This window comes from Hemicordylus capensis, chromosome 2 (genome assembly GCF_027244095.1).
Source record: "Hemicordylus capensis ecotype Gifberg chromosome 2, rHemCap1.1.pri, whole genome shotgun sequence".
NCBI classification, from domain to species: Eukaryota; Metazoa; Chordata; class Lepidosauria; order Squamata; family Cordylidae; genus Hemicordylus; species Hemicordylus capensis.
The window spans coordinates 107,761,437-107,786,873 of record NC_069658.1 but is presented as its reverse complement, the minus strand read 5'-3'; the positions used below and the strand labels follow the sequence as shown (position 1 = coordinate 107,786,873).

Sequence of the window (25,437 nt, the reverse complement as noted above, 5' to 3'; positions counted from 1 at the left end):
TGGTATAACCAGGACATTAATAGTTATTAATAGCACATATGTACTGAGGCATGGAAGTCAAATTTAAATACATACCTCTGCCAAACTATTATGTCCAGCACAGAAAATGAAAGGATTTTGCATTTTAATGAGGAATCATTATTATCTTTATTCTAAAATGACCAAGTATATTTTTAACATAAGATTAATTGGTTCTCAAACCTGAGTTGTTGGACTGCAACTCCCACCATCCTCAGTCACAATGGATGAAGGATGGTGGTAGTTGTATTCCAAAAACATCTGGGGACCCAAGTTTAAGAACCCCTTTACAAATTCTTGTAGATTGGGACAATTGGGACAATTCTTTGGGACAAGGAACCACTTTCTCATTCTCCCCCCCAACCCCGCCGCCATTTCTGCTGCTATGTAAACTACTTTGTGAACTTTTTGTTGAAATATAAATATTCTTAGCAACAACAACTTTGATGGGCCCAGAAAAAAGGATATTAGTAGTCCTATCTACAACCCAGTTAAACTGAGGTTGGAACTAACAGTGTATGTATGTTTACTCAGAAGTAATCCCATTTTGCCCAATACAGTTTATCAGGTAAATTCACTTGGGAGTAAAGTTTCACTGAATTTAGTGGCTACAGATCAGTTTAAGATCAAGTATTTTAGCTACACTAGGCTGTGGAGTGAGCTGGAATTTGCTAACAATTCTCCTTGGAACAGCTCCAACTTCTGAGAGTGCATAAGCATTTATATTCCACAGGATGTCACGTAACTCAATGACCTACTGGTTACTTGTACTTTTTAAAGGTCAAACCACATTCTGTAGAGCTCATTAGAAATTATGATGCAATCCTGTGCATGGCTACTCAGAAGGGAGTCCCACTGTCCCCCCACATTCAGTAGGGCCTACTCCCTAGTACATATGTTTAGGACTGCAGTTTAAGACTACAATCTATGCACATTTTCCTTGGGAATAATTTCCATAGCAATCAGTTGGATTTACCTCAGAGTAAATAAGCATTGGATCGATGGCTATCACTTTGATCCCATTCAAGCATATAATTTACATGTTCTTCAATACTCTCAGGAACAGACACAAAACTTATGTTCTCACGTGTTTCTTTCCCAATAGGAAGAGGAATCACTTTACTCCTATGCCACCCTGGCTAGTGTGATAGACTCATTTCCCTCCCACTTCTCTCATTTCCTCTTGTCAAATGATGATAAAAGAGCATCCCCCATCCCCGAGCATCTTCAGTGCCTTTCAATCTCTTTCATTTTTATTGTATTAGCAATGTTTTGCACAATCTGTTTACATGCTTTATCCTTCTCATGTAAAATAAGTTTGCATGCATGTATCTGTACATCTGTATTTACTCACGCTGTGCGAGAAAATACAGTATATTCCTATAATATTATAGATTAACATTAACGTTGTTAAAAGTAACTAACTAACGTATCTAGCACTCTTCAAGCATGGGAGTTACCTGTCCCTAAATCCAGTTGTGCTGAGAAGGGGGTTGTCCCTAGAAGATGGCAATTTTCTAATTTAGTAAAAGAAACAAAACCCCTCCAGATTACAGCAGTTTAAAATGGAATGCATAACTTCAGTTTTAGTATCCTTTAAACATACTCCTTGGGAGCCAAGCTGACACTAAGGCTAAAAAGATGTAAAGCTCAGTATATCAGTCCAGAGCAGCAAAGAACAAACTCAGCTTGTAGATTACTGTTTTGAAATGCTCTTAAGAATACAGGAACTTTTCAAAACTCCCTCGTGTTTCCCATAGCGTGTGAACCGTCACTTGTAGCTACAGCAGAGAAGAGGATGCCTCTTGCATATGTAGGACAAATGTTATTCTAGCAAGGAAGGGAACCACTTTTAGCTCTTCCAAATGGCCATTCCAGCAGGCAGGCCGACAAGCCCGTCAGGCTAACCTAGCAAGGGTTGGGCAGCTTTGTGCAAAATAGAAAGCTGGAGGGCTGACAGCATGTGATCCGCTGGAACAAATGTGTTTCACACACAGAGTGACACCCCAGCCTCTAGTTACATTTCTGGCAGAGCACAACAATTCTCAGCTTCACTTTCCAGGGTTATTATTGGCCGAGGCTGCTGATTGCAAAGGAGGGCTGGCAGCCCCCCTCGCGTCCTTGTTCAAAAGGGGCAGTTGGCGTCCCAGAGCATTGCAGGGAGGGACGGCAGCGAGTGGGGAGGGCTGCTGTGAGGTTCCCAAGCAGAAAGCCACTCTCTCCCCCGCTTCTCTTCTCCCTCAGGCGAAACTTCATCTGGGAACAATCAAGAGTTCGACGACGACGACGACGACGAGGCGTACAGCTTCGGCAGCGGCTTGTATTAGGCATCCGGTGCGCGGCGCGCCTCAGGGCTCGCCCCTTTCCCATGTGAGGCGCGCGGAGCAGAAAGGGCAGCGCAAGGGCGCAGCAGGCAGCAAGGAGGGCGCAGCAGGGGGCTCCAGCCCTGCCGAGGGAGCGGCTGCGACGCCAACGCCGCCGCCATGGAGGGGAGTCCCATCCCTGTGCTCACCATCCAGACGGTCCCGTACGAGGACCAGAGGCCGACGGGAGGCGGGGGACTGCGCAGGGACACGGCCGTCTTCGAGGGCCAGCGCAACTACCTGCCCAACTTCGTGCAAAGCGTCCTCTCCTCCATTGACCTGCGCGACCGGCAGGGCTGTACCATGGTGGTGGGCAGTGACGGCAGGTACTTCAGCAGGACGGCCATCGAGGTGGTGGTGCAGATGGCGGCAGCCAACGGGGTAAGGGCGGCATCCTGCGCGCACCTCGCTCCCCTCCGTGGGGCTTAGTTGGAGGGGAGGGGGAGCGTTATTTGACCACCTTGCTAATGAGTGGTGGTGATAGGAGGATTTTTAATCCACTTTGGTAGTTGGTGCCAGTACGGAAACGGACAACGGTAGTTATTCTGGATTGAACACGTAGAATTGATGTGGTCTTTGTATGCTTGTGATTCTTTTTGTCTCCAAGCCTGCACCCTTTGTGTGCCTCACACTTGCCGACGGACAGATATTCCACATGCTGCACCATTGTTATCTGTTGCCCCCATTCACTGAATTCTAATTTTCCTCGCACCTACCTATTATTTCTTGCTTACATGGATTGAGTCCTATGGTGACTAATCCTTCATTATACCACTTACTTGAATCCCTACACCAGGACTGCACAATTCTGCAGATGTTAGACTACATGTCCCATCATCCCTGACTATTGACCACAGTGGCTGGGGATGAAGGAAACTCTAGTCTAACAGCTGGAGGGTCGAAATTGTGCAACCCTGCCCTAAACGTTTGTGTCTGATGATGGTAATTGCACAAGAAATTTCTTGTAATTAATGTCAGAAAGCAACTCTTGATACAGACAGTGTGAATAAGTGTTTCTGTGGGTTGGCATGTTCCAGAATATGTTTGGAAGCTCTAACATCAGAATGCAGATTTTCCCTAAACCTAAAACCCCATGTTAACATAAAAGCATCTATTGTGTTTGTATGCATTTCATTTTATCATAGTAGTCCACTTCCCATTCTCTGTGTCTGTTAAGAAAGTTGTTGGATCCTGATTTAAAGCAAGAAAGTGGATATTATGTTCTTCCAATATTGGTTACAAATTCAGTGCACTTACCAGCAAAGCAAGGAAATAGGTGCTTCATGGGAGGAGGAGGAGGAGGTGGCAGTTGTGTGTATCGCTCACTTATTTCAAGTATTTTCTGTGCTCTGCTATTGTTTTCCTGATACCCGCCCTTGCTATGGCTACTAAAACCCTGAGCTATTTGTTGCTCTGTCTTGTCTACCCATCTACTGTATAGTCATTCCCTTACCCTTAACACACTAATCCCTCTTGTGTCCCATCCATGGCACCCATGTACCATGTATGCCCACTCACAAACATCATCCATTTCTTCCCACTGTTCTATCCACACACACATTCTATTCCAACTCACAAAATATATGTTATATTGCCACATATTGATATCTAGGAGTGGATGGATAGTTTATCCCAGTCATTAGGTTTACTATATTTCACCCTCCTATCCACTGCATCTTCCAGGCCCACCTGCCTATTGTTTACTCACCTTTATCCCACTGCAACACCCTATTCATTACACTCCCCCATCATTTAATCCTACTATCTACCACACAGATTGCATGATTACATACCCCCCCAACCCCCCCCAAAAAACCCCACAAAGTGTTCATGTATCTGTCCTGTTACACTGAATACCTACATCTCCATGTAGGCAGAAGAAGCATTTGTTGGCTGTCTCTCAGGTCAAACATGGTAAGTTCCTCAAACAATGTCTATTGTCTTCACAACTTTCCTAGCTATCTGATGACACCACCCTCATACCAGCAAGCCAGTTCAGGAGAATGGAGCAGACATAATTGATTGGTGTGTGGACATAGTTATAAAAGATTTTCAGCACTAAGGCAAGATTACATGGTAAACATTCAGTTTAACAAGCATGGCAGGTTTCAGGTATGCCTAGTATGTATTTATCACTTGTTATCATGGCCCAAGACCAGATTCCATCACTGTCTTTATGAAGACTATATTTGTATGTGAAATTATCCAGTCTGCTTGACCCTATGCTTGGCTTCCAAAGAGCAACAAAACTTTAAAAATCAACAACATTGAAATTGCTGTAAGAGTATGATGGAGAGAGAACTGATTTGCAAGGGAAATACAGTGTTGGGCCCAAAGTTTATTCCACTCGGATGATGTCTGATATATTTAACATAGATGTTTGTTTCGTTATCATACTTTGGACAAAGGGAATGGGCCTCCTAACAGGGAGTACACAGGTATATGTACTTGCTACTAATAATAAGCCAGAATTGATGGTGCACATCTTGGGAATGAGAAGCTTAAAAAAGTAACTTCTAAAGAGCTAGATCAACTTATTTTTATTGTAGTGTGTTACACATTCGTTTATCTGGCACAAGCTAGCCTAGCAAATTTGTCATAACTAGTCAAAATAGAGCTTGATGTTGTGAGAAAAGATAAGGTTCCTGTAGGCAGAGCTGGCTTTAGGTACTTAGGCACCCATACCAAAATATTATACACGTAATATTATGTAACAAGGGCGTAACAAGGCTGGAGTGGGCCCAGAGACAAAATTTTTAAATGGGCCCCTCGCTGATACACACACACACACACACACACACACACACACACACACACACTTCACAATACATACTAATGTGACTTGCCTCTGGGGGGGGGCCTCGAGGCGGGGGGGGGGGGCCCAGGCAGCCGCCTTCCCTTGCCTAATGGTAGTTACGCCCCTGTATTATACTCTTCTCCTGGGTGATTGGCTACCACCCATTCCTCCTCCCCAGTGACTTGTTGACTCTGCCAGAATCTTCTTTACTCTCCTTGTGGTCTCAGGTGTGCCAGTTGGTTGCCAGAGTTGCCCCCCTCCCCATGCTTCTGTCAGGAGGTACCCCAGCTGAGCCAGGGAACTGTATCCAGTGGGTAAAATCTTTCAGATAGTCCTACCCTGAGGTCATGAACACAAGTGAAAACTGTGTCCTCCTACCTAGGTTTGGGAGCTGTGTACACTCCCAGTTTTTGAAGCTATCCAGCTTTTCCTCCTACCTTGATTCCACGCGATCGCTTTCCCCTCCTTCTCTCTAGTTGTTTGCACCCACACAACCAAATATTGGGAGTGCACACAGCTCCCAAACCTAGGTAAGACACAGTTTTCACTTGTGTGAATGACCTCTCTGTGTTATGGGAGGTAGTCCAGTGAAGAGAGCAAGGTGAAGATACAGGATGATGGAAATCAAAGGGCAGAATGAGTCAGATCACATGTATCTGGCTAGATGTTCAGGACTGAGCTGATGTTACTCTAGAAAGGTTTTTATAAGATTTCCAGATGGGCTGGAAGTTTGGGCTGGAAACTTGTAGGATATGAAAATGTCTTTGGAAGAGTAGTGAAAGTTGGGAAAGTTGTACTGAAGCCTAAACCTTCTGTTTGAACAGTACCTGAGAGGTTTTCAGCTAGCCTGGGATATGATGACTCAGGTGCACCTAGGTAATTTTGAAGCGTGGGTCTAAAGGCCTTTGGAAGAACTCCCCCCGCCCCCACTACAAGTTAAGCATAACCTCCCTACACACACACACACGACATCTACAGTGAAGCTCTTCCCATGATGAAGTGGGAATGGCTACCCTCTTTTGCACAGAGGAAGCCCGAAAGTGCTTACCTCTTTGCAAATGATCCTCCTTTGGGCTCTGGGCAGGTGGATTGGCCACCCAGATGAGTGGTGGCTTGTTTCCGGCACTCCCGTGCCTGGCCGAAACTCACCCAGCAGCTCCGGGGGTCCGGCGCAGGGAAGCGCTGCTGCATGGTGCCCCAGCCCCCGAAGCCCCAGTAATGCACCGCACAAGTGCTGATCCCCCTCCCCCCTGAGTGTGACACATGACCAGAAAAACAAAGCTAACGGAGTGCTTGCGCCATTAACCTTGTTTAAGGAGGTGGCTACGTAGGTGGGCTTGCTGCTGTAGAGCCACCAGGCTTGCCCTCAAGCCTGCTGGTTCTCACGAGTGAGCAAAACTGGGCTGGGCTCCTTAACATGTGGGTTCTGGAGGGCACAAACAGCAACTGAATTCACAGGAACGTAAGAATATAAAACAGGTATATTTATGCAGATACGCACTAGCAGAAACCTTTCAACACATAATACATTCCCATCCCACATATTTCTTTTCCCACTCTGTCTCTAAAGCACCCAGAACAGGTCACAACCATGCTTGGCCACCTGGTGCAGTGTGGGCCAGTGGTGACCCCACCACCCAGGACAGACTAAAGAGGATTTGGGGGCCCCCAGGGGGTATGAAGGCCCTAGACTTCGGCCCCAAAGTTGAGGAGTAAGAGCGCCACTGGATGGACTGTCACTGCTCACCCACGTGCCCTTCCTTATAACAGCACACCCTCAGTCTTTTGATTGCTGTGCAGGTTCTGAACACCAAATGCAAGTGCACTAAGGTGGTGTTAGGAAGAGAACTTCCCACTGATCTGCTTCCACAGCAAAGCTGTTGCTTCCTTAGAAGGAGCTGCCTAGGCTTGTCTAATAGCAACATTGTACTGCTTGTTTACTGTTTGTGGTATCTCAGAATTTTAATGACTGCTGGATATCATTTCTCACAACCGGTTGTGATGCCATTGTGATCTTATTCATGTTACAGTGGCTTGGCTTGATAAAGACTCTCATACCTTGTCTGATACCAGTTTTAATGTTGATTCAGTTCAGTAGTTTTTCAGAACATGCCTTTCCATATTCTTGTATCTGTTACTTTCTGCTTCAGTGTACTATTCCACTTAGTTATAATCAGGAAAAATGATGAAGGCCATAGTGAGAAAGCAGACTTGGCAGGGTCCAATATGCAATCTACTTGTCTTCATGTGTTATCAACTTAATTGATTGAAACATGTGAGAGATTACCAAGGAGATTTTTTAAAAAATTAAGTGACTCCACATTAATCTGGAGAATTGTCTGGAAATGCACAGCTGCCTGGAGTAGCAATACTTGAAAAGCATTTTGGCAAAATATTTGTTGGAGGGAGCTGTTATTTGAGCCTTGTCTAACAGTTTGCTAAAAGTCATGGTCTTTATCATAAGACAGATGTGAAATGCAAAGTGACTGGTGGAATGTAATAAAGTACAGTGTCTTAAGTGACTGTATAATATTAAATTTGATGTTGGAAAGGTGTTAGCTGTGCTTTAACTGTAAACTGATAAATGGGGTTTGGTTTTATTTTCCAATGGAGATGTAATAAATGTCAAGATGATTTTAAGAGCTGGCTATATTTTTTAAAAAGTATAGGTCAGTTCATTTTTAAGACAAAACATGTAGCATCTAGAACAACAAATGGTCCAAATGTGTGTGCCCAAATATATGCTGCTTGTGAGACCTATACAATCTTAAGCCGTGTGTCCCAAGATGCCTGAGGGATTGATTGCCACTCCTGTGTCCTTTGCAATCTCTACAAGCCAGTGTATATTAAAAGGGCACAGTTCATCCCTCCTGGGAATATACCATTTCAGAATGCAGCAGGGGATTTGCATGATTAAATACACCTCCAACTGAAGATAATTTACAGTGATATAATCCCGTTAAGTGACACTTCAGCTAGTGAGTCTTCAACAATAGATTCTAAAATGCATTTATTTTATTTAGGAAATTTCTGTATTGACAGCTTAAACTGGAGGAGGCAAACACTGACAATAGAGTTAGAAGTGCCCCACAACACTCTGGATGTGGTGGGCCATTCCACCTGACACTGCTTTTGCTGAGAGTCCTTGTGCACCCCCAAATAGAAAGTTGGACTTGCCTCTCCTGTAACTTGAGAGATAGGTTATAGCTGCCTGTCCTGGATGGTGTCACACTCACCCAGGAGGAATAGGTACATAGTCTAGGAGTACTCCCTGACCCAAACCTAGCCAGATGCTAGGTGTTGGTATATCATGTGTAAACTCTGTAGTTGACTTTCCCACAGGCTAGAGTTGAAAAGACTAACAGTATATATTCCTGTGAATATTTACTCAGAAATATGTTCCATTATATTCCATGAAGCTTACTCCCAGGCAAGTGTGTAAGATTCTTGATGCAGCATTTTTATGCCAAGAACCATGATGGGAAAGGCTTAGACCAAAGTTCTTGTTGCTTGGGCATTGTTTTGGTAAGGTGTATTTCACTTCTACATGACTGCTTCTCATCGCTACACTTCGTGATAGAACAGGGGGTGGAACTGTGCACCTGCCCCATCAATGGGCATGGGGGCTGCCATTTTGTTTCTCCTGGCACGTGATGATGGCTGACTGAGTGGGGGAGCAGCTACATAAGCGGCTAGCTCCCTTCAGTCATTCTCAGTTGTTCTGGGGCAAGGCACCTGTCTGCCCATCCCATTTCAGTGAGGATTATCCATTTGCCTTGTTGGGGCCAAGTAGCAAATTTTGGGGCCACACCCAATTGGCTTTGGGAGTGGCCTTTTATCGCCTACTTCTCACTGATTCTCCTCGTAGGGTTCCATTGTTTAGCATATTTGGTCACTTTACAGATGAATGCAGGTTAGGGTATGTTGTCTCGTATTGGTGTTTGACTGGAGGACCGATGAAGGAGAGTGGGAAGCCGAGGAACAGCCCTTGTGGGTTTTGCGGCCCTTGGGCTGGGATCTGCCCCTACTCGGAGGCTGGCTGGGCCCACCACTTGGTGTTTTGCAGCCTGGGTGGGGTGGGGCAGGCTGGCCTGGGTGTGCAACTCTGTTCATCTCTGGCAGTCATAAGAAAGGGCAGGATCTAAATATAATGTTTTCGAAGTTAAACATTTTTGCAGCAAATCATTAAAAATCAACTAGTAGACGGGTTTACTTCAAACTGAACACACAGTGTATGAAATATTTGTAATAGTAGTAGTAATTAATAGAGCCAGCCATTGTGGCTGGGGATTATCACCATGGCAATTTAAACAAACAAACACACTTTTATCAACTCTGTATATATATGTTACTATCAAAATCCTTGATCCAGGATTCACTGCTGCTCCACCCCAAATTGTGAGCTATTCTGGGTGCCGTGAAGCATATTCTTAAATATTTTGTTGCTATGTAACTATTGTTGTAGAAAAGTAGTATGCAATTATATTTTAAACAACAAGACAAAGATGTTCTGGTAAGTACTAATCTGCCTGCTTTCATTTCACTATCCTTGCAACTGGACTAAATTTGGTCTAAATTGGTTAGGCAGTTCACAAGTGACCCTGCTTGTGCCACAAATGTTCACATGTCCACCATCTTGAATTGGGGTGGATGACATCATCACACTATGCCACTGAGGTGTCTCTTTATGTCATCCACTACAATTGCACCAAATTTCGTCCAAATTGGTTAGGCACAAGTTGGCTCACTTGCAACTCAAAGGTTTATGCATGTGCCATCTTGAATCTGGGTGGATGATATCATCACAAACTATACCAGGCCTGCTCAACTTTGCCCCCCTAGGTGTTTTGGACTACAACAACTATAATCCCCAGCCACAATGGCCAATAGCCAGGGTTTATGGGAGTTGTAGACCAACCTCTGCAGAAGCTGAGCAGCCCTGAACTACACCACTGAGGTGTGTGTCCCTATGTGTCACAGCTATAGCAAATTTGGTTCAAATCGGTTAGGCGGTTCACAATTATCCCATTTGCGCCTCAAAGATTTATGCATCTGCCATCTTGAATTGGGGTGGATGACACCATCACAAACTACACCATTGAGGTGTCTCTACAACTGGAGGGACATTGGTCTAGACATTGCGAAGTTGATGTGGGGGGGACACACGTACGTGTGTGTGTCCTCTTTTTAAATAGAGATCTCCTATAAGATTATTGGATAAATATCCCTGAAGAAAGCTTCTAGCTGAAACATGTTGCACACATTAGTACCACATGAATAGAGAAGATTGCACACAATTCCCAGCATCCTAAGATGTGGTCTTTCTTATTGCTCTAGCAAAATTGAAAAGTTTTAAAACTAAACCAAACCCCACCCCAACAGTGGCTTCCAGATGAGGGAGAAAGGAAAATTTCCCCTAGAGAAAAGCTCACAGAGCCTAACAAAGCATGGGGGGGGGGGGGTATGTGTCACACACACACACACACACACACACACACACACACACACACACACACACACCGGAAATAGAGTGATGATCTTACTTTCACAGAGCAGCCCGGATTGCTCCCTGTGTTCAAGTTCTGAGGGGAGAGATCACATAGCCAGAACTGCAGAAGGAGAATCAACAGGCTCTTAGTTTTGGAGTGACAGGGAGGAGGGGCTGCCACCAGCTCAAGAAGGCAAGGCTTTTAGCATTCTGGCAGTGTGGCACAAATTGGCAGAAACAGATCAGATCATCTGCAAAAACAAAGTAACAACAGGAGCTGCAGGTCCGGAGGTTGGGTGGGTGGGGGAGAATGGAGTGGCGGAGGGAGGAGTGGATGCCGGATGGACATTGGGCCCATCCTGGAGGCTGAAGAAGTCCCGGCTTGGCAACCACCCCTGTCCCCCACTCTACTACACCAGTGAATACAAAGTGCTGGTGATTACTTATAAAGCCCTCAGTGGTTTAAAGTGTGCCGTTAAGTCGATTTTGACTCCTGGCGCCCACAGAGCCCTGTGGTTTTCTTTGGTAGAATACAGGAAGGGTTTACCATTGCCTCCTCCCACGCAATATGAGATGATGCCTTTCAGCATCTTCCTATATCGCTGCTGCCCGATAGAGGTGTTTCCCATAGTCTGGGAAACATACCAGCGGGGATTCGAACCAGCAACCTTCTGCTTCTTAGTTGAGCATTTCTCCGCTGCACCACTTAAGGTGACCCTCAGTGGCTTAGGTCCAGGGTATCTGAGAGCACCTCTTTCTTTGTGAGCCTAACCACTTACTAAGATTACCACCAGCTCATCTGATGGCGACCCAGGTTCAGTCCTCCTCTGTAGCCAGCCCAAGACTTTGGAATGCACTCCTAGCTGCAGTTAGATCTTCAGCATCCCTGGCAGCCTTCAGAAAGAATTTTAAGATGTACCTGTTGGGCCAGGCCTTTGGTTGGTTGTAGTTCTTAATTCATTTCAAAATGTTTGTATTGCTTTGAATTATGTTGCTTATTTTAATGTTTGTGCTTTGTGTCTTAAATGTGTCTCAAACCACCTAGAGACACAGGGTTTTGGCAGTATATAAATGTTTCTAATAAAATTTGGGAGAACTGGCTTCAGATCCTGCCTCTCGCATAGGCTTAGACTACACATGATAGTGGAAGACCTATTTGTTTAAATGCAGGCCTTCCCTAATCACAACTGAAGTGAGGATGGGGCCTGATTCCGAGGCCAAGAGGAATGTGTGGGTGTGCAGAATTGAACCCTCCTCACAGCTTCCACCTATCTTACTGTAGTGTTTGAAGAGACAAATAATTTGCCCACTCTCAAGGAATACTCTGAGTCTATTTAAAAGGTTTAGCTTGGTGGATAAATAGCAACCCTGGTGGCACTGCTGGAACTCAAACCGAGAGGATGTGTTGCATCAACATGGGCTGCTCATCACCAGGAGCTGCTTGCCTGCTGCCTCCCAAGCCCCCACTCCCATGGCATTTCCTCTTGCCTCCTTCTCTGGGTTGCCGCCTTCGCTGCCTCCATGATGAAGCCTAAGGCTTCAGGAGCTGCTGTGGCTTCCTAAGCTTTGCCCAGCCACTACATGGTATAAAGCTGTCACAGCCCAGTGACAGGTGCTGGGCCATGGCATTTTTGTACTGTGAAGTGCCTGGGCAAGGCCTTGGGAACCATGGCAGCTCCTGGAGCCTTAAGAGCCATCACAGAGGCATTGGATGTGGAGGCAGAGGCCTAGTGGCAGGGAAGAGAAGCAGCTGGTGAGTTGCCACGGAGGCAGCTGATGAAAAGGCAGCTTCAGGGCCTGGGGTGTGGGGTTGAAAGGTGGCGGGTGTAGCTGTGGTGGCAGCTGCCACCAAATTTTGAACCCAGGGCAACACTACCGATATTGTTAAATCATTGCCTGCTATTTCTCTCACAAGAAATTTCCCACGTAGTTTAGATATAGAACACAGGGTAAAAAGAGCCATGTTGGATTAAACTAAAGATCCATCTGTTCTAGCATATGCTTCCCATAGTGGCCAGCCAGATGCTTCTGGGGAAAACCACTGGTAGGACATGAAGGCAACAGCAAACACACACACACACACACACCCTCACCCTCTTCAGTTGCAGGGGCGGAGCCACCATTGAGCGAACGGGTTCAAATACCCTGGACCGCCGCCAATCAGGGGCCATGAGTGTGGCCCCAGACACACCCCCAGCATCTGACGTCAGACGCAGGGGGTGCTGGTTTAGCTCCAGAGCAGGGCCGTGCAGCCCTGTTCGGGAGTTAAATGGCCAGCGCTGCGTTTGTGGCGCATGCTGCAAACGCAGCGCCGGCCTGGCTCTAACTCCCAAATGGAGCTGCACGGCTCCATTCGGGAGTTGGATGGCCAACGCTGCATTTGTAGTGTGGCCAGAAGCGGCTCTCCTGAACGGAGCTGCGCGGCTCTGTTTGGGAGCCAGACCACGCCGCCCCCCCCCCCCGCATCTGACGTCTGATGCAGGAGGAGGGATGAGCAGGGCCACTGCCGCGGCCAGACACAGGCCACTGACGGACTGGCTCTGCCGCTGTTCATTTGCACTCCTCTTCAGTGCCCAGGCATGTTTCTGAACCTGGAGGTTCCATTTAGCTGCCCTGGCCTATTGTTTTCTCTTTAATTTCTGTGTTTGCCATTTTCCCCGGGGTTCTTGCTGTTGTTCAGAACACATACTGAGCCTATTTACGCGAGCAGCCCTACCCGGGCTTGCACAGTCCTAACCCAGGTAGGGCGATCGTGTGGAGTAGTGTTTCTCAACGTTTTTGGAGTCATGGACCGGTACATTTTTAGTGTGCAATTTTGACCAGCAGTTTGTAAAGGATTCGTCCCCAACCCCAGGCCCCCCAAAACAATTTTGGGCCAGTAGGTGCCATCGCTGGGAGCTCTCCGGAGCTCATTTCCAAGCAGCCCTCATTGCTGGGTAATGTTCATTCGAGGAAGCTAAATGAACATTATCCAACAGTGAGGGCTGCCTGCCTAGAAATGAACTCCGGAGAGTTCACCCAGGCTACGTGGATCCCAGGCCTCACCTCTCTACATGTGATGGACCAGTACCCAACAGCTCATGGACTGGCACCAGTCCACGGTTGAGAAACACTGGTGTGGAGCAGCCTGGGCAGCCCGGGCAGCCACTGGGCAGCCCGAGGTTTCCCCTCGGGCTATTACTGGGGTAGAAGGGTGCACACATGCCCCTTCACCCTGGTCAGGTGTCTGCTTAGACTCCCTGCAGCCTGAGCAGCCACAGAGCCAGGCTCCTAGAGTGCCTGGCTTGCAGGGAAATCCCTGAATGTGCCACACACCTTGTGTGATACATTGAGGGATTTATGGAGGCTGGGCTTCATTGCCCCAGCCTCCAGGTGGCCACACTGCAGGGAGCAGCGCGGCCTGTGTGGACGTGCAAGCTGTGTGGCCCAGTTCAAAGTAAAGATCGTTTGGAGGGGGGGGGAGGTCAGATCGATCCTGTCTTTTCTCCCCGCCACACTCAAAGGTCACGTGAACAACCTTACTCTTCCTCAACAACTGCTTCTCTTCATCCTTATCTAAGGCTCGTAAGCATTTCTGTTCTTTGCTGTTGACCAACAGCAGTTAGAGGGACATGGATCAACAACTGCACATCCATCTACACAATCATCTTGTTGTATTTGCTTTATAAAGGATAACTCACTTGCCCCTCTGCTTACATATATGAAAGGTTGCTTAAATGCTGTCACACATGAGATCAAAGGCTGATTGTTGCTGTGGATGTCAGTCTTTCTAGATGCCTTTCTGTGTTTGCCTTTTTTTTTTTTTAAGAGACAGATACAAAAACATTGTAAAATATGTTTCTGCCACAAGAAATGTGCACAAGTAAATAATTGGAAAGGCTGTTGGAAAGCTTGTGGCAATATGTCAAGAAATTCTGTATATTTTCTCCACCCTTTTAGTACAATTTGGCAGCAAGGACTGAGTGAAGACAACAGTATAATGATCTAGAGGCAAGTGGCATGATTTCAAAAGCAGCTTTACAGACAGAAAAGAAGCCATAAATGGATAAAACTACTTCAAAACAATTCACAGTATAATTTTAATTTTTTTAATCCGATACAGGCTTTTGGAGAGAATAAGAGTAGTTACTATAGAACTGAAAAACTTATTTTGTTTTTAAGTGAAGATAATTATTTGAGACTACTAACTACCCCTGCTAAAGGCAAAGAGGCACCTTTTAATGTGGTGATTCTCTTTATTTAGCCGGGGGAGAGTAACTGGCCCTGTCCACCCCCAGCACAGTACTTCCAGTGACTGTTGCTGGTATCTATCTTACCTTTCTTTTTAGATTGTGAGCCCTTTGGGGACAGGGTTCCATCTTATTTGTTTGTTATTTGTCTGTGTAAACTGCCCTGAGCCATATTTGGAAGGGCGGTATAGAAACTGAATAAACAATAATAAATAATAATACTCTCAAGTTACCTAATTTCCAAAGAGAAGGATGGTGGTTTCTGTTGCTGCTGTCCACTTAGCAGGGGGGAAAATTAACATCAAATGTCAGGTCTTGGTGACTAGAATTGCTTTGTATCATGTTTCAAAGCCTGTTTACATGGTCTCTTATGTTGCAACACCTTATTATCTTGCTTCTGCTTTGAAATTTTTTAACATGATCAAGAATAAATTGATGGTCATAGTTCCTTATGTGCAGATTTTTTTTTCATGCTTCTTTCACTGACTATTCAGTAATTAAGCTTTTGCTGTTGCCCATGGAAGAAAGGTAGCTTGATAGATTGGTTGAACTGTGAAGTTGGAGTGTCAGTCAGTGCCTATTGGTTTTGTGCTTAGGCATCAAGAAAAATAGGAGATGTGAACTCAAAATGGATTGCTTAAGCAGTTATCCCTGCAAAGCATTTCAACTTATCCCCAAGGACTTCTTCAGTCTTGATTGTCCAGCCAAATCTAATCCTGACCATCAACTTGCCATCCCAGAAAAAGAGAGAGGAAAGTGGTGTCTCCTCATTTAAACCACCTTTTATGAGCTCTAGAGGGTATTCTCACGATCCATGGAAAGCGGGCTAAGGGAGCTTAGCCTGCTTTCCACGGATCGTGGGAGCCACAGGGCTCTCAGGTGAGCCCGGTTTCCCCAAAACGGGTAACCCGCTTAAACACCCCTCCCCTTAAATAGGGTTAGCAGAGCGAGCGCTCCACTAACCCCAGTTTTTTTATTGTGTATTGCTGTGGTGCGGCTCCGCGCTGCGGCAACACACAAGGAGACCCCTGGCTGGGAGGGCATCCTGGAACTTCTGGGGGCTGCGTGGTCCCCAATCCCCGCGGCCCCTGCTGGCTCCATGACAGAGCCAGCAGTTGTGTGGGTGGCCGATCCAGCTGCCCAGGGCTGCCGTCTGATCGTCTGCGGGGAGAGTAGGCTAAGCAGACCCGGAAGAAACTCTTCTCACTGATTGTGAGAAGAGCTTCCTAGTCTATTGATATCTTATCCTCACTCCTCTCTTCTCTATCTTTCTTTTGTGTCTTTGTCCATAGGGTCAGTTGGAACACTAGCTCCAAATTAACTTTGGCTAAAAATAAATTGTGAGCAGGTCTTGTGTGCAGTATGCTTCCTCCTTTCAACCTATTTCCACATGGTAGTAAATACCACCCTCCCACCTCAATCACAGTTCATGGATAGGTCAGCACCAACTTTAAATATGGTTAATACTAAACAGAGATCCTGTTTTACTAACATTTGAAAGAAACATCAGACTATGTAAATTCTGTACTCCTCCAGCTTTAGCTGGTTGCCAAACCCTATCACTACTCCTCTAACATTTCTTAAATCAGTCCCTTTTTACAGCCACCCCTAGTTCTGAGGCCCTGATCCATGCTCTAGTTACTTCCTCTTGTTATTAATTACAGTCTTATGCTCACTGTCCATCCTCACCCCTTCTTTCGCTATTTGACTTCCTGTTTCTTTGTTTACATTTGAAATTTCTCATAGTTTTGCCTTGCATACCTCTTTTTTCCTCTCTTTCCAATATTTCCCTCCCCAGAAATTTTTGATGCTTTACTTTGTATTCTGCTGTATGCTGTAGTAGTATGATGTTATTGTTGGCATTATTACTAGTACAAAGACCTGGATCATAACGACCTATTTTGTTCCCAGTATAGAGTTCTGTTTCAGAATGCTTCATAGTATGCTAGTTAGTGATAAGAGAAATCCCTGGGGTAGCTGTGTCTCTCCCAGATGGAGGAGCGAGATGGATTTTTCTTCTGGTTTCTTGGCATTCAACTATGGTTTACTTCAAAATTTTATTGGTGCTTTATATGAAGAAAGGAAAAGTCTCTTTTTACAGTGACTTTGTAATGTTCTGTGCATATATTTCCCATTCTTCAATCATTTCCTTCAACAATATTTAACTGCCTCCTGCTTTCAAACTGTACATATTTAAATGTATGGTGTCCCTCCCCCAGTGCATTTCTTTCTCTTTCAGTGAGTTTGCATGTGCTGCCAGATAAATGAATAGTGTACTTGACTCTGAAGCTATTTCTATATTAAGCTAAAACAATAGTTGAATAAAGCTGTGAAATTATAGTCCTGTTAGAGGTCTTCCACTTAATGCCAAACACATTGAGTCAATGTTTATTAACATCACCCTGAAATTTTGTCATCTTGTAAAAATGGGGTGGGACTTCCTCTGCTTGAACCCTTCTCAGCCTTGATTCACACTGCTTTTGGCAAGTGTAACCTAGCTGGCCAAAGTGTTCTGAAATGCACTGTGCTCCTGGCCTTTATTTTTAACACAGAAATCTGACTCGAGGAAGGCTACAGGTCCTAGCAATCGGTCATCTCTTTGATCCAGCTGAAAGGCCACTGTGAAAGGCAGTTGCTGCCTGTTCTTTCTCATGCCGATTGAAGATCTAAACTTACAGTTGAATTCACATGTTTCAGATTCTTCATGGGGACTTGCTGATTTCCATTGAGTACTACCTGTACATTGGTCTTTGTATGTCTGAAAAAGTGATGGGAACTAACTGTGGCTCTGAACCAGTGACAGGTTGCCAATATGGTCTCATAAAACTTGAGTCTACATAGTTTTTTGTGTATGCTCAGGATTAGTTCTTTCTCATTTTATCTTAGTGGAGTTATTTCAGGATAGTTGACTGCAATCTTTTCTCAATCATGCCAGACTTTGTCATATCTGTCCATTTAAAAGAATTTCATAACAATGAATTAGTTGCTCTGAAATGTCTATACTTAACATGTATCCAATTAGTACGTTATTATGTTGAAATGTAATTGGGTACTATATTTTTGTAAGGTTTAATTTAATTTTAGTAGACTTTCATTTGAGATCCTTAGCCCATTTGATAGCACTTATCATTTTTTTACCTCTGGCATCAATCAAGTTCTAGCCTTGCAGAATAAATAGTGTCTTGGGGACCCAGATACACAGTGATTTGGATGAAAATGTGCATCCAGGTCTATATCTGTGTATGTATTGGCTGTGCTTGCAGAAGGCCAATGTCTGCACAAAGATATCCCTTGCTGGATCAAAGTGGTACACCTTAAACCCGTGTCCTCTTTAAGCACATCTTGTCTAATAGGTTGACTTCTACAATTCTTCATCATAGATTAAATACAGTTTATGCAGGTCATGGACTTCCAGACATAATTATGTGTGGAATCAAGCTGACTTCTTCTGTAAAAAATTTTCCCCTAGTCTGGTGTGTTAAGCCTGTGTCACTTCTAAAACAACCCCATACCAGTCAAATATGATCTTGTTTCTTTTATCTGGCTCATCTAGATTGGAAGATTGGTTATTGGTCAGAATGGCATCTTATCCACCCCTGCTGTATCATGCATTATCCGAAAAATCAAAGCAGCTGGTGGGATTATTCTGACAGCTAGTCACTGTCCTGGAGGACCTGGAGGAGAATTTGGAGTTAAGTTTAATGTTGCCAATGGAGGTAAGTATTTTCATAACTCATCATATTACAAAGCAAACTCCGAACTGTGTGTGTGTGTGTGTGTGTGTGTGTGTTGTGAGAGAGAGAGAGAGAGAGAGAGAGAGAGATTGAAAGCAAAACCAATTTAGATACAAGCATAGATTATTTATCATCTAAAGTTTCAAAATGATGTTTCTATATTTATCTTGGTATTGTAAGATTGTAATGAAAACAGTATTTTAGGAGTTTCCTTCTGTTGGGTTGTTTCCTAGAGAAATCAACAGGTGCTCAGTGTTCAGCAGGTTTGGGTGCTTTGCCAGCTTCTTTTTAACTAACATGTTATATATTCCAGTCTGTTTCTTTAGCATCTTTTGCAAACATCAGCGAACTCACTATTATGAAGCCCCATTTTTGGCTGCTTATTTGTCTGCACAAAGTGCTACTTTGCCACATAGGGCAGGGATGTGCACAAACTTCAGTTCATGCAATGGTTTGAAATTTGAACTGGTTCGGTTCGTTCTGATTCGGCCCAACCACAAACTGGTTCGGTGATTCAAGAGCGGCACTGGGGGTGGGCAAGCAGCACCTTTAAAGTGAGTACAGTTGGTCCTTACCTACGTGACCACTGCTTCTTGCAGCTTCCTGCTGTGATGGTGCTCCCCCCAACATCCCACGTGTAGCAGGGCAGCGGCACACATGTGGTCTCCATGTGTATGTGGAGGCCATGTGCGTAGCCAGCAACACCAAGCTGACCATGCAAATGGATTCCATGCATGTGTGGAGGCCATTTGTGTGCTGATGTTGAGCCACTGTGTGTAGGCTGCTGGGGGGGGGGGGTTCTGCAGCAGCAGGAAGTTGCATGGAGTAGTGGTCACACATGTAAGTACCTCATGTACTCACTTTTAAAGGTGCTCCACCACCACCCCTCCGGGCACTGCTCTCCAACCACTGAACCAGTTCGTGGTTGGACCAAACAGGAATGATCCGTATCATTGAACCATGAATCAGTTTGATTTTGAACCACTGCGCAAACTGAGGTTTGTGCACATCCCTATTTTGAACCTTAGCTCCCCACATACTGTACTACAGCTTCCATTATTCCCAGCCAGATGATGGAAGAAGTTCTACAACATCATCTAGGGACCACAAGGTTGGGAGCCCCTGACAGAGGATATTGTAGAAGCCTTACAGAAAATCATAGGAAAGTTAGGTCTTGATCCATGTGCAGTAGCAGGTAGCTAGTCATGAATCACAACTAGTAGTCCTAGTTATAGATGTACATCCTTATTAGCAATAGCAATAGCACTTACATTTATATACCGCTCTATAGCCGAAGCTCTCTAAGCGGTTTACAATGATTTAGCATATTGCCCCCAACATTCTGGGTACTCATTTTACCGACCTCGGAAGGATGGAAGGCTGAGTCAACCTTGAGCCCCTGGTCAGGATCGAACTTGTAACCTTCTGGTTACAGGGCGGCAGTTTTACCACTGTGCCACCAGGGGCTCCTTATTCTTATTAAAAGGCACTTCTAGTTGGTTGCAGTAGGGCTCAGCTTTCATCATGATGCAGATGAGGGTGTGCATCCGCACTGGTGAGGCATGAACTGCTTATGTTTGCAGTTTTATGTTGCTAGCTTGGGACATTAGTTTTTGGGCTTGAACTCCTTTGCATAGACTTGTATGTTCTTCTCTTTATATGACTATCCTATATATTGTGGTGATATATGCTGGCTTCTTTACACCCTCTTTAAACCTGTCTAGAAGAAGAATTAGCTTTGACTTCTTGATAGGATTTCGTTCTGTACATTATTCTGTGGGAATAATAATCCAGACCCAGAGGGTTTAATTTGGCTGCTCAGGTGACTGGAAGCCAGAGATACAGAATGCTGACCATGTCAAATTCAGGGAAATTCTCTTGGGAAGTGTTTTGTTGCCACGAAAACTTGGATGACTCAGTTTGCATGTACTGCCAATATGTGCTTATGCTACTTTTAAGTCTGTGTTGTGTTCCATTATTGTATTTATCAAACATATATTTTTGTGAGAAGGAAAGGTCTGACATTATTCCAACAATTTTCCTGTGATAGTTCAAGTTAAGCATATAGTACTTAGATTATTTGTTGTATCTGTCTTGCAGGACCAGCTCCAGATGTGATTTCTGATAAAATCTACCAGATAAGCAAAACTCTTGAAGAATATGCCATTTGTCCTGACCTGAGAATTGACTTATCTCGGTTAGGAAGACAAGAGTTTGATCTGGAGAACAAATTCAAGCCTTTCCGAGGTACTATATTGTCTTGCATAGTGTGGTTCTACAAATTGTTGTAAGAGCTATTAATAGTCAGATTGCTGATTGGTGTGGTACCCATTCTGGACATGAAATTGGAAATCTTGGTGGAAATTGTGGCCTCTTGTCAACATACGGTGTGGGTTGCTGTCACCCATTTGTATGTATCTTACACTCACAGAGGTCAGAATCTAGACCTTTTATGTTTTCAGGAAGAGCTCAGTGGAGCAGGGAGGGACTGTTGCTCAGTGGAAGGGCTCATGCTGTGGAGGAGAGCTGGTCTTGTGGTAGCAGGCATGACTTGTCCCCTTAGCTAAGCAGGTCTGCCCTGATTGCAGATGAATGGGAGACTAGAAGTGTGAGCACTGTAAGATATCCCCCCCCCCCGGGATGGAGCCTCTCTGGGAAGAGCAGAAGGTTCCAAGTAGGCATGTGCCCGAAATGTTTCAGAGGCCATTGTAAAGGCCTCTGAAACGTTTCAGTGCTGGGGGGGTATTCAGCGTTTTGGCATGGTGGGGGTAGTACTTTAAGGGCGGGAGAGGGTGTACTCACCCCCCCCCCGCTGCATTTCCCCCACCCACGCTCTGTAAACTTTATGCCCCTCGGAGCAGCAGTGTTCCTCCCTGCCGTCCCGTTCCCTCCATTGGCTGGAAGTGGCTGGATGTTGCAAACGCGCGTGCACCCATTGTGCATTCGTGCGCGCACGCATGACGGGCGCTCGCAACTTCCGGCCACTTCTGGCCAATGGGGGGAACGGGGTGGCAGGGAGGAACGCTGCCGCTCCGAGGGGCTTAAAGTTTACAGAGCGCCGGCGGGGGAAATGCAGCCGGGGGGGTGAATACACCCTCCCCCGCCCTTAAAGTACTACCCCCACCGGTGCTGAAGACCATTCGTGCACATCCCTAGTTCCAAGTTCCCTCCCTGGCTGGCAGCATCTCCAAGATAGGGCTGAGAGAGATTCCTGCCTGCAACCTTGGAGAAGCCGCTGCCAATCTGTGAAGACACTACTGAGCTAGGTAGACCAATGGTCTGACTCAGTATATGGCAGCTTCCTGTGTTCCTATACTTTGCATGCAGAAAGTCACAGTTTCAGTCCCTGGCATCTCCAGGCAGACTGGGGCCTGAAACCTTTGAGAGCTGCTATCAGTCAGTGTAGACAAAGCAGTACTCTAAACCAGGACAAAATTATGTAATAAATAGGAAATATTTAATAAAATAATGTAAAACATCAGAAGACAATTAAATTGAGCAAAATCTCATCAAATGCACTAAGGCAAAATAGGTGGTGGTGTTTTTTATCAGCAGTCTTCAGATCTCATACTCATGTACTTTGTATGTTATATGTTGGATATTTTACACTTCTTCTTTTTTTAAACCCTCTTCTGCCTTGGTGCATGTGGTGAGATTTTACTCTTTGCCTTCTGATGTGTTAAATTATTGATATAATTATTTCTCTTAGCCAGCATGCGTGCCCAGGCGTCTTTGCGGTGGAACTCTCGCAACATGCTGTGAGAGTTCCCAGCATTACCTGGCCACGGTAATGGAGGTGGTGGCGGCCCGGCCCCAGTGAGGAAGAGGTGGCGGCAGCCTGGCTGTGGGGAGGAAGAGGCGGCGGTCCCAGCCTGGCCACTTGGGTCAGGAGGTGGCTGGGTTGCCAGGAAGAGGAGGCGATGGGTGGCAGTAGAGCTGCGCTGCCGAGAGCAGAAGGTGGGGGAGGGCAGGAGAGACGGCCATGGTGAGGAGGAGGCAGTGGCCCCAGCCAGGCCAGACCACCGGGGTTAGGAGGTGGCAGTAGAGCCATGCCGCCGAAAGCAGCCTGGGAAGGAAAGCGCGGCTGGGGACAGAAACGTGAGAAGACTGGGGCAGAAGGTGGTGGGGAGGGCAGGAGAGACTGCAGCAGAAGGTGGCGGGGAGGGGGGAACCTCCAGCCCCAAAGAGTGCACAGATGCTCTATGCGGGTTCAGTTAGTTGTAATAAATACTGTTGTCTAATTATTAGCTTTGTCCTGATTTAGTGCACAGTACTTCATTTATTGTATAGGACCCAGATTATATTGCTGTTGGTTCTAAGTCAGTGTAGACAACATGGTGAGAGATGAACCAGTGATCTCCCTCGGTATGAGGCAGCTTCATATTTTCATGGGAATTTCCCCCTGCAGTGAACACTTGAGGGATTTAGGAAAGTTACAGATTCCTTAATTTAATACAGACTGTATCATTTGGAATAGATGTTACTTGGGCTACGGCTAACATCCAGCCCAGTGCTCTATTGAGCTTTGTAACTGTACATGGTTTTCTTAGGACATGTTGGCCTAGTTACACAATTCTAGAACTTTATTTCAACAGACATCTTAGTTTTTATCTTTAGTTTGTTGAGCTTTAAGCCTTAGTATTAGGTGCAGGAGAGAATAGCTGGTCTTGAGGTAGCAAGCATGACTTGTCCCCTTAGCTAAGCAGGGTTCACCCCCATTGCAGATGAATGGGAGACTAGAAGTGTGAGCACTGTAAGATATCCCCCCCCCCCCCCGGGATGGAGCTTCTCTAGGTAGAACAGAAGGTTTCAAGTTCCCTCCCTGGCTTCTCCAAGATAGGGCTGAGAGACATTCCTGCCTGCAACCTTGGAGAAGCCACTGCCAGGCTGTGAAGACACTACTGAGCTAGATAGACCAATGGTCTGACTCAGTATATGGCAGCTTCCTGTGTTCCTGTGCAAGAAGCTGCTTTAGGCATGGACTGTCTATCGATCTATCAATCTATTTCTCTTAAGCGTACCCATCGCTAATCCGATGTGTGGCAGCTCTTGCAAGAGTTCACAAACAGCTGTCAGATAGTGACGGGGATGGGTGGGAGGGAAGAAAATAGCGGTGGCAGCCAGCTGGGTGGGTGGGGGGAAGAAGGCAGCAGCGGGTGGGTGGGGAAGAAAATGGCAACAGTGGGGGGGGGGGAGTGGCAGCAGGGGGGAGCGGTGGTGGTGGGGTGGGGGAGCAGCAGCAGAGAACTAGAGGCACAGATGCTCTGTACCTGGCCCAGCTTGTGTGTGTGTGTGTATATATAATTTTCTAAAGTGTACCCATGGTTAATCTCATGTGTGGCAGCTCTCGCAAGAGTTCGTGAACAGAAGCACCATGGTGATTGGGCAGTCGGGATTCCATATGCAGATAGGAAGGAGGACCCTGTCATGGTTAAGGATGGTTGGAATGCAACTGTTACTCGTCAGAAGATGTTATTGATTTTAGAGGAGAGGAATGAAATATATATGTATGGATAGTGGGTGGGGTCTGCGAAGAGAGGGGTCGTGAGGGAGGAAAGAGTCCCTTCAGGAGAAGGAGGCTGCTGTTGTGTGAATTAGATGAGGAAACAAGATCTGTTAACTCAGGAAGAGGGAGAGAGGGAGGGAGGGAGGGGAGGGGAATAAAGACTGGGGAAGAGCAAGTGGAAGAGAGAGAAAGAGAAAAAGAAAGAAGGGGAAGAGAGAAAGAAGGAAGGGCAAGGGACAGGCCCAAGCCTGTCAGCGGCCTGAGGGGGAATGAGCGGCCATGGCCTCACTTATTGGCAGCAAGGTAGGGCCCAGTCAACCGCTGCTGCTGTTTGGGGCTTCCGAGGCCAGTGGCAGAGGAGGGAGGCAGGCATGGGATGGGCCCAGGCCTGTCAGCAGCCTGAGGGGAACGAGCAGCCATGGCAGTGATGAAAGCAAGGAAGAGCCTGGTCAACCGCTGCTCCTGTTGGGAGGAGCAGTAGTGTGATGAGGGTGAGTGTGGTCTCTGGGAATAGGGGGTTGCAGCTTGGCCAACAAGCACCAGCAACACTGCAGGTGCAACCAAGAGGGGTGAGGGGGATAGAGTAAAGGGATGGAGGAGTGATCAAGAGAGGTGAGGAGGATGGAAACAACAGGATGGAGGAGGAGGAGGAGCAGGAGTGCGGCTCAGGCGAGATCTCTGAGGTGAGTGGGGCTGTGGCAAGGGGTGAGGGGAGCAATCAGGTACTTGCTTGCAGATGCTCTGCATGGGTTAAGCTAGTTTTAATTATGTTATAGCTGGGCTTGTGTCATAAATCTGTTAGCTCAGCTAACCCAACAGGATTTATAACCCCCTTCATCACTCCCCCTGTGAGTGAACAGAAAGTAGCAGCGAAGCTGCATGAAGGAAAACAAAAAGGCTCACAAAGAAAATAGTAAATGAATCAAGTCCCCCTGAACTGAACTAGGTATCCCCCTCTAACAATAACTGAGTAATAACTGAAAAGAAAACAAAAGAGCAAGGAATGAAAAAGAACAAAGGATACCAGAGCAAAGAATTAACGGAACAAGAGCACAGAGCGGGAAAGAACAGAACAAGGGCAAACTGGAACTTGGAAAAGTTAAGAATTCAAAATAGAACACGGTCTGCGGTCAGCGAAAGTTGCTAATAGCATCGATAGAAATCACAGACTGCTTGATATATGGCTCAATAGAACCAGCAGCCAATCAGGCTTCCCTGAGTCAGCACTTCTGCTTCCTCTCTTGTGATCTCCTGTGCCTGCATGTCTCCCACTGAGCTTTCCTCTTGAGATGTCTTCTCAAG

The 25,437-nt window shown here is 45.9% G+C and overlaps 1 protein-coding gene across 4 annotated transcripts in view; it reads left to right on the top strand.

Annotated features, from left to right (window-relative positions):
- The first annotated feature begins 2,142 nt into the window (after positions 1–2,142).
- The window catches only part of PGM5 (phosphoglucomutase 5), a 149,645-nt gene continuing 126,350 nt past the window's right edge, over positions 2,143–25,437 (top strand). For 2 of the 4 annotated variants that reach the window (XM_053292967.1, XM_053292966.1), the window contains exons 1-3: positions 2,143–2,762; positions 18,449–18,611; positions 20,730–20,876. In XM_053292967.1, coding sequence (XP_053148942.1) covers positions 2,502–2,762; positions 18,449–18,611; positions 20,730–20,876 — 571 coding nt within the window. In that variant the 5' untranslated portion in view covers positions 2,143–2,501. The remainder of the gene's footprint in view (positions 2,763–18,448; positions 18,612–20,729; positions 20,877–25,437) is intronic. The other 2 variants (XM_053292968.1, XM_053292969.1) reach the window with 2 other exon arrangements.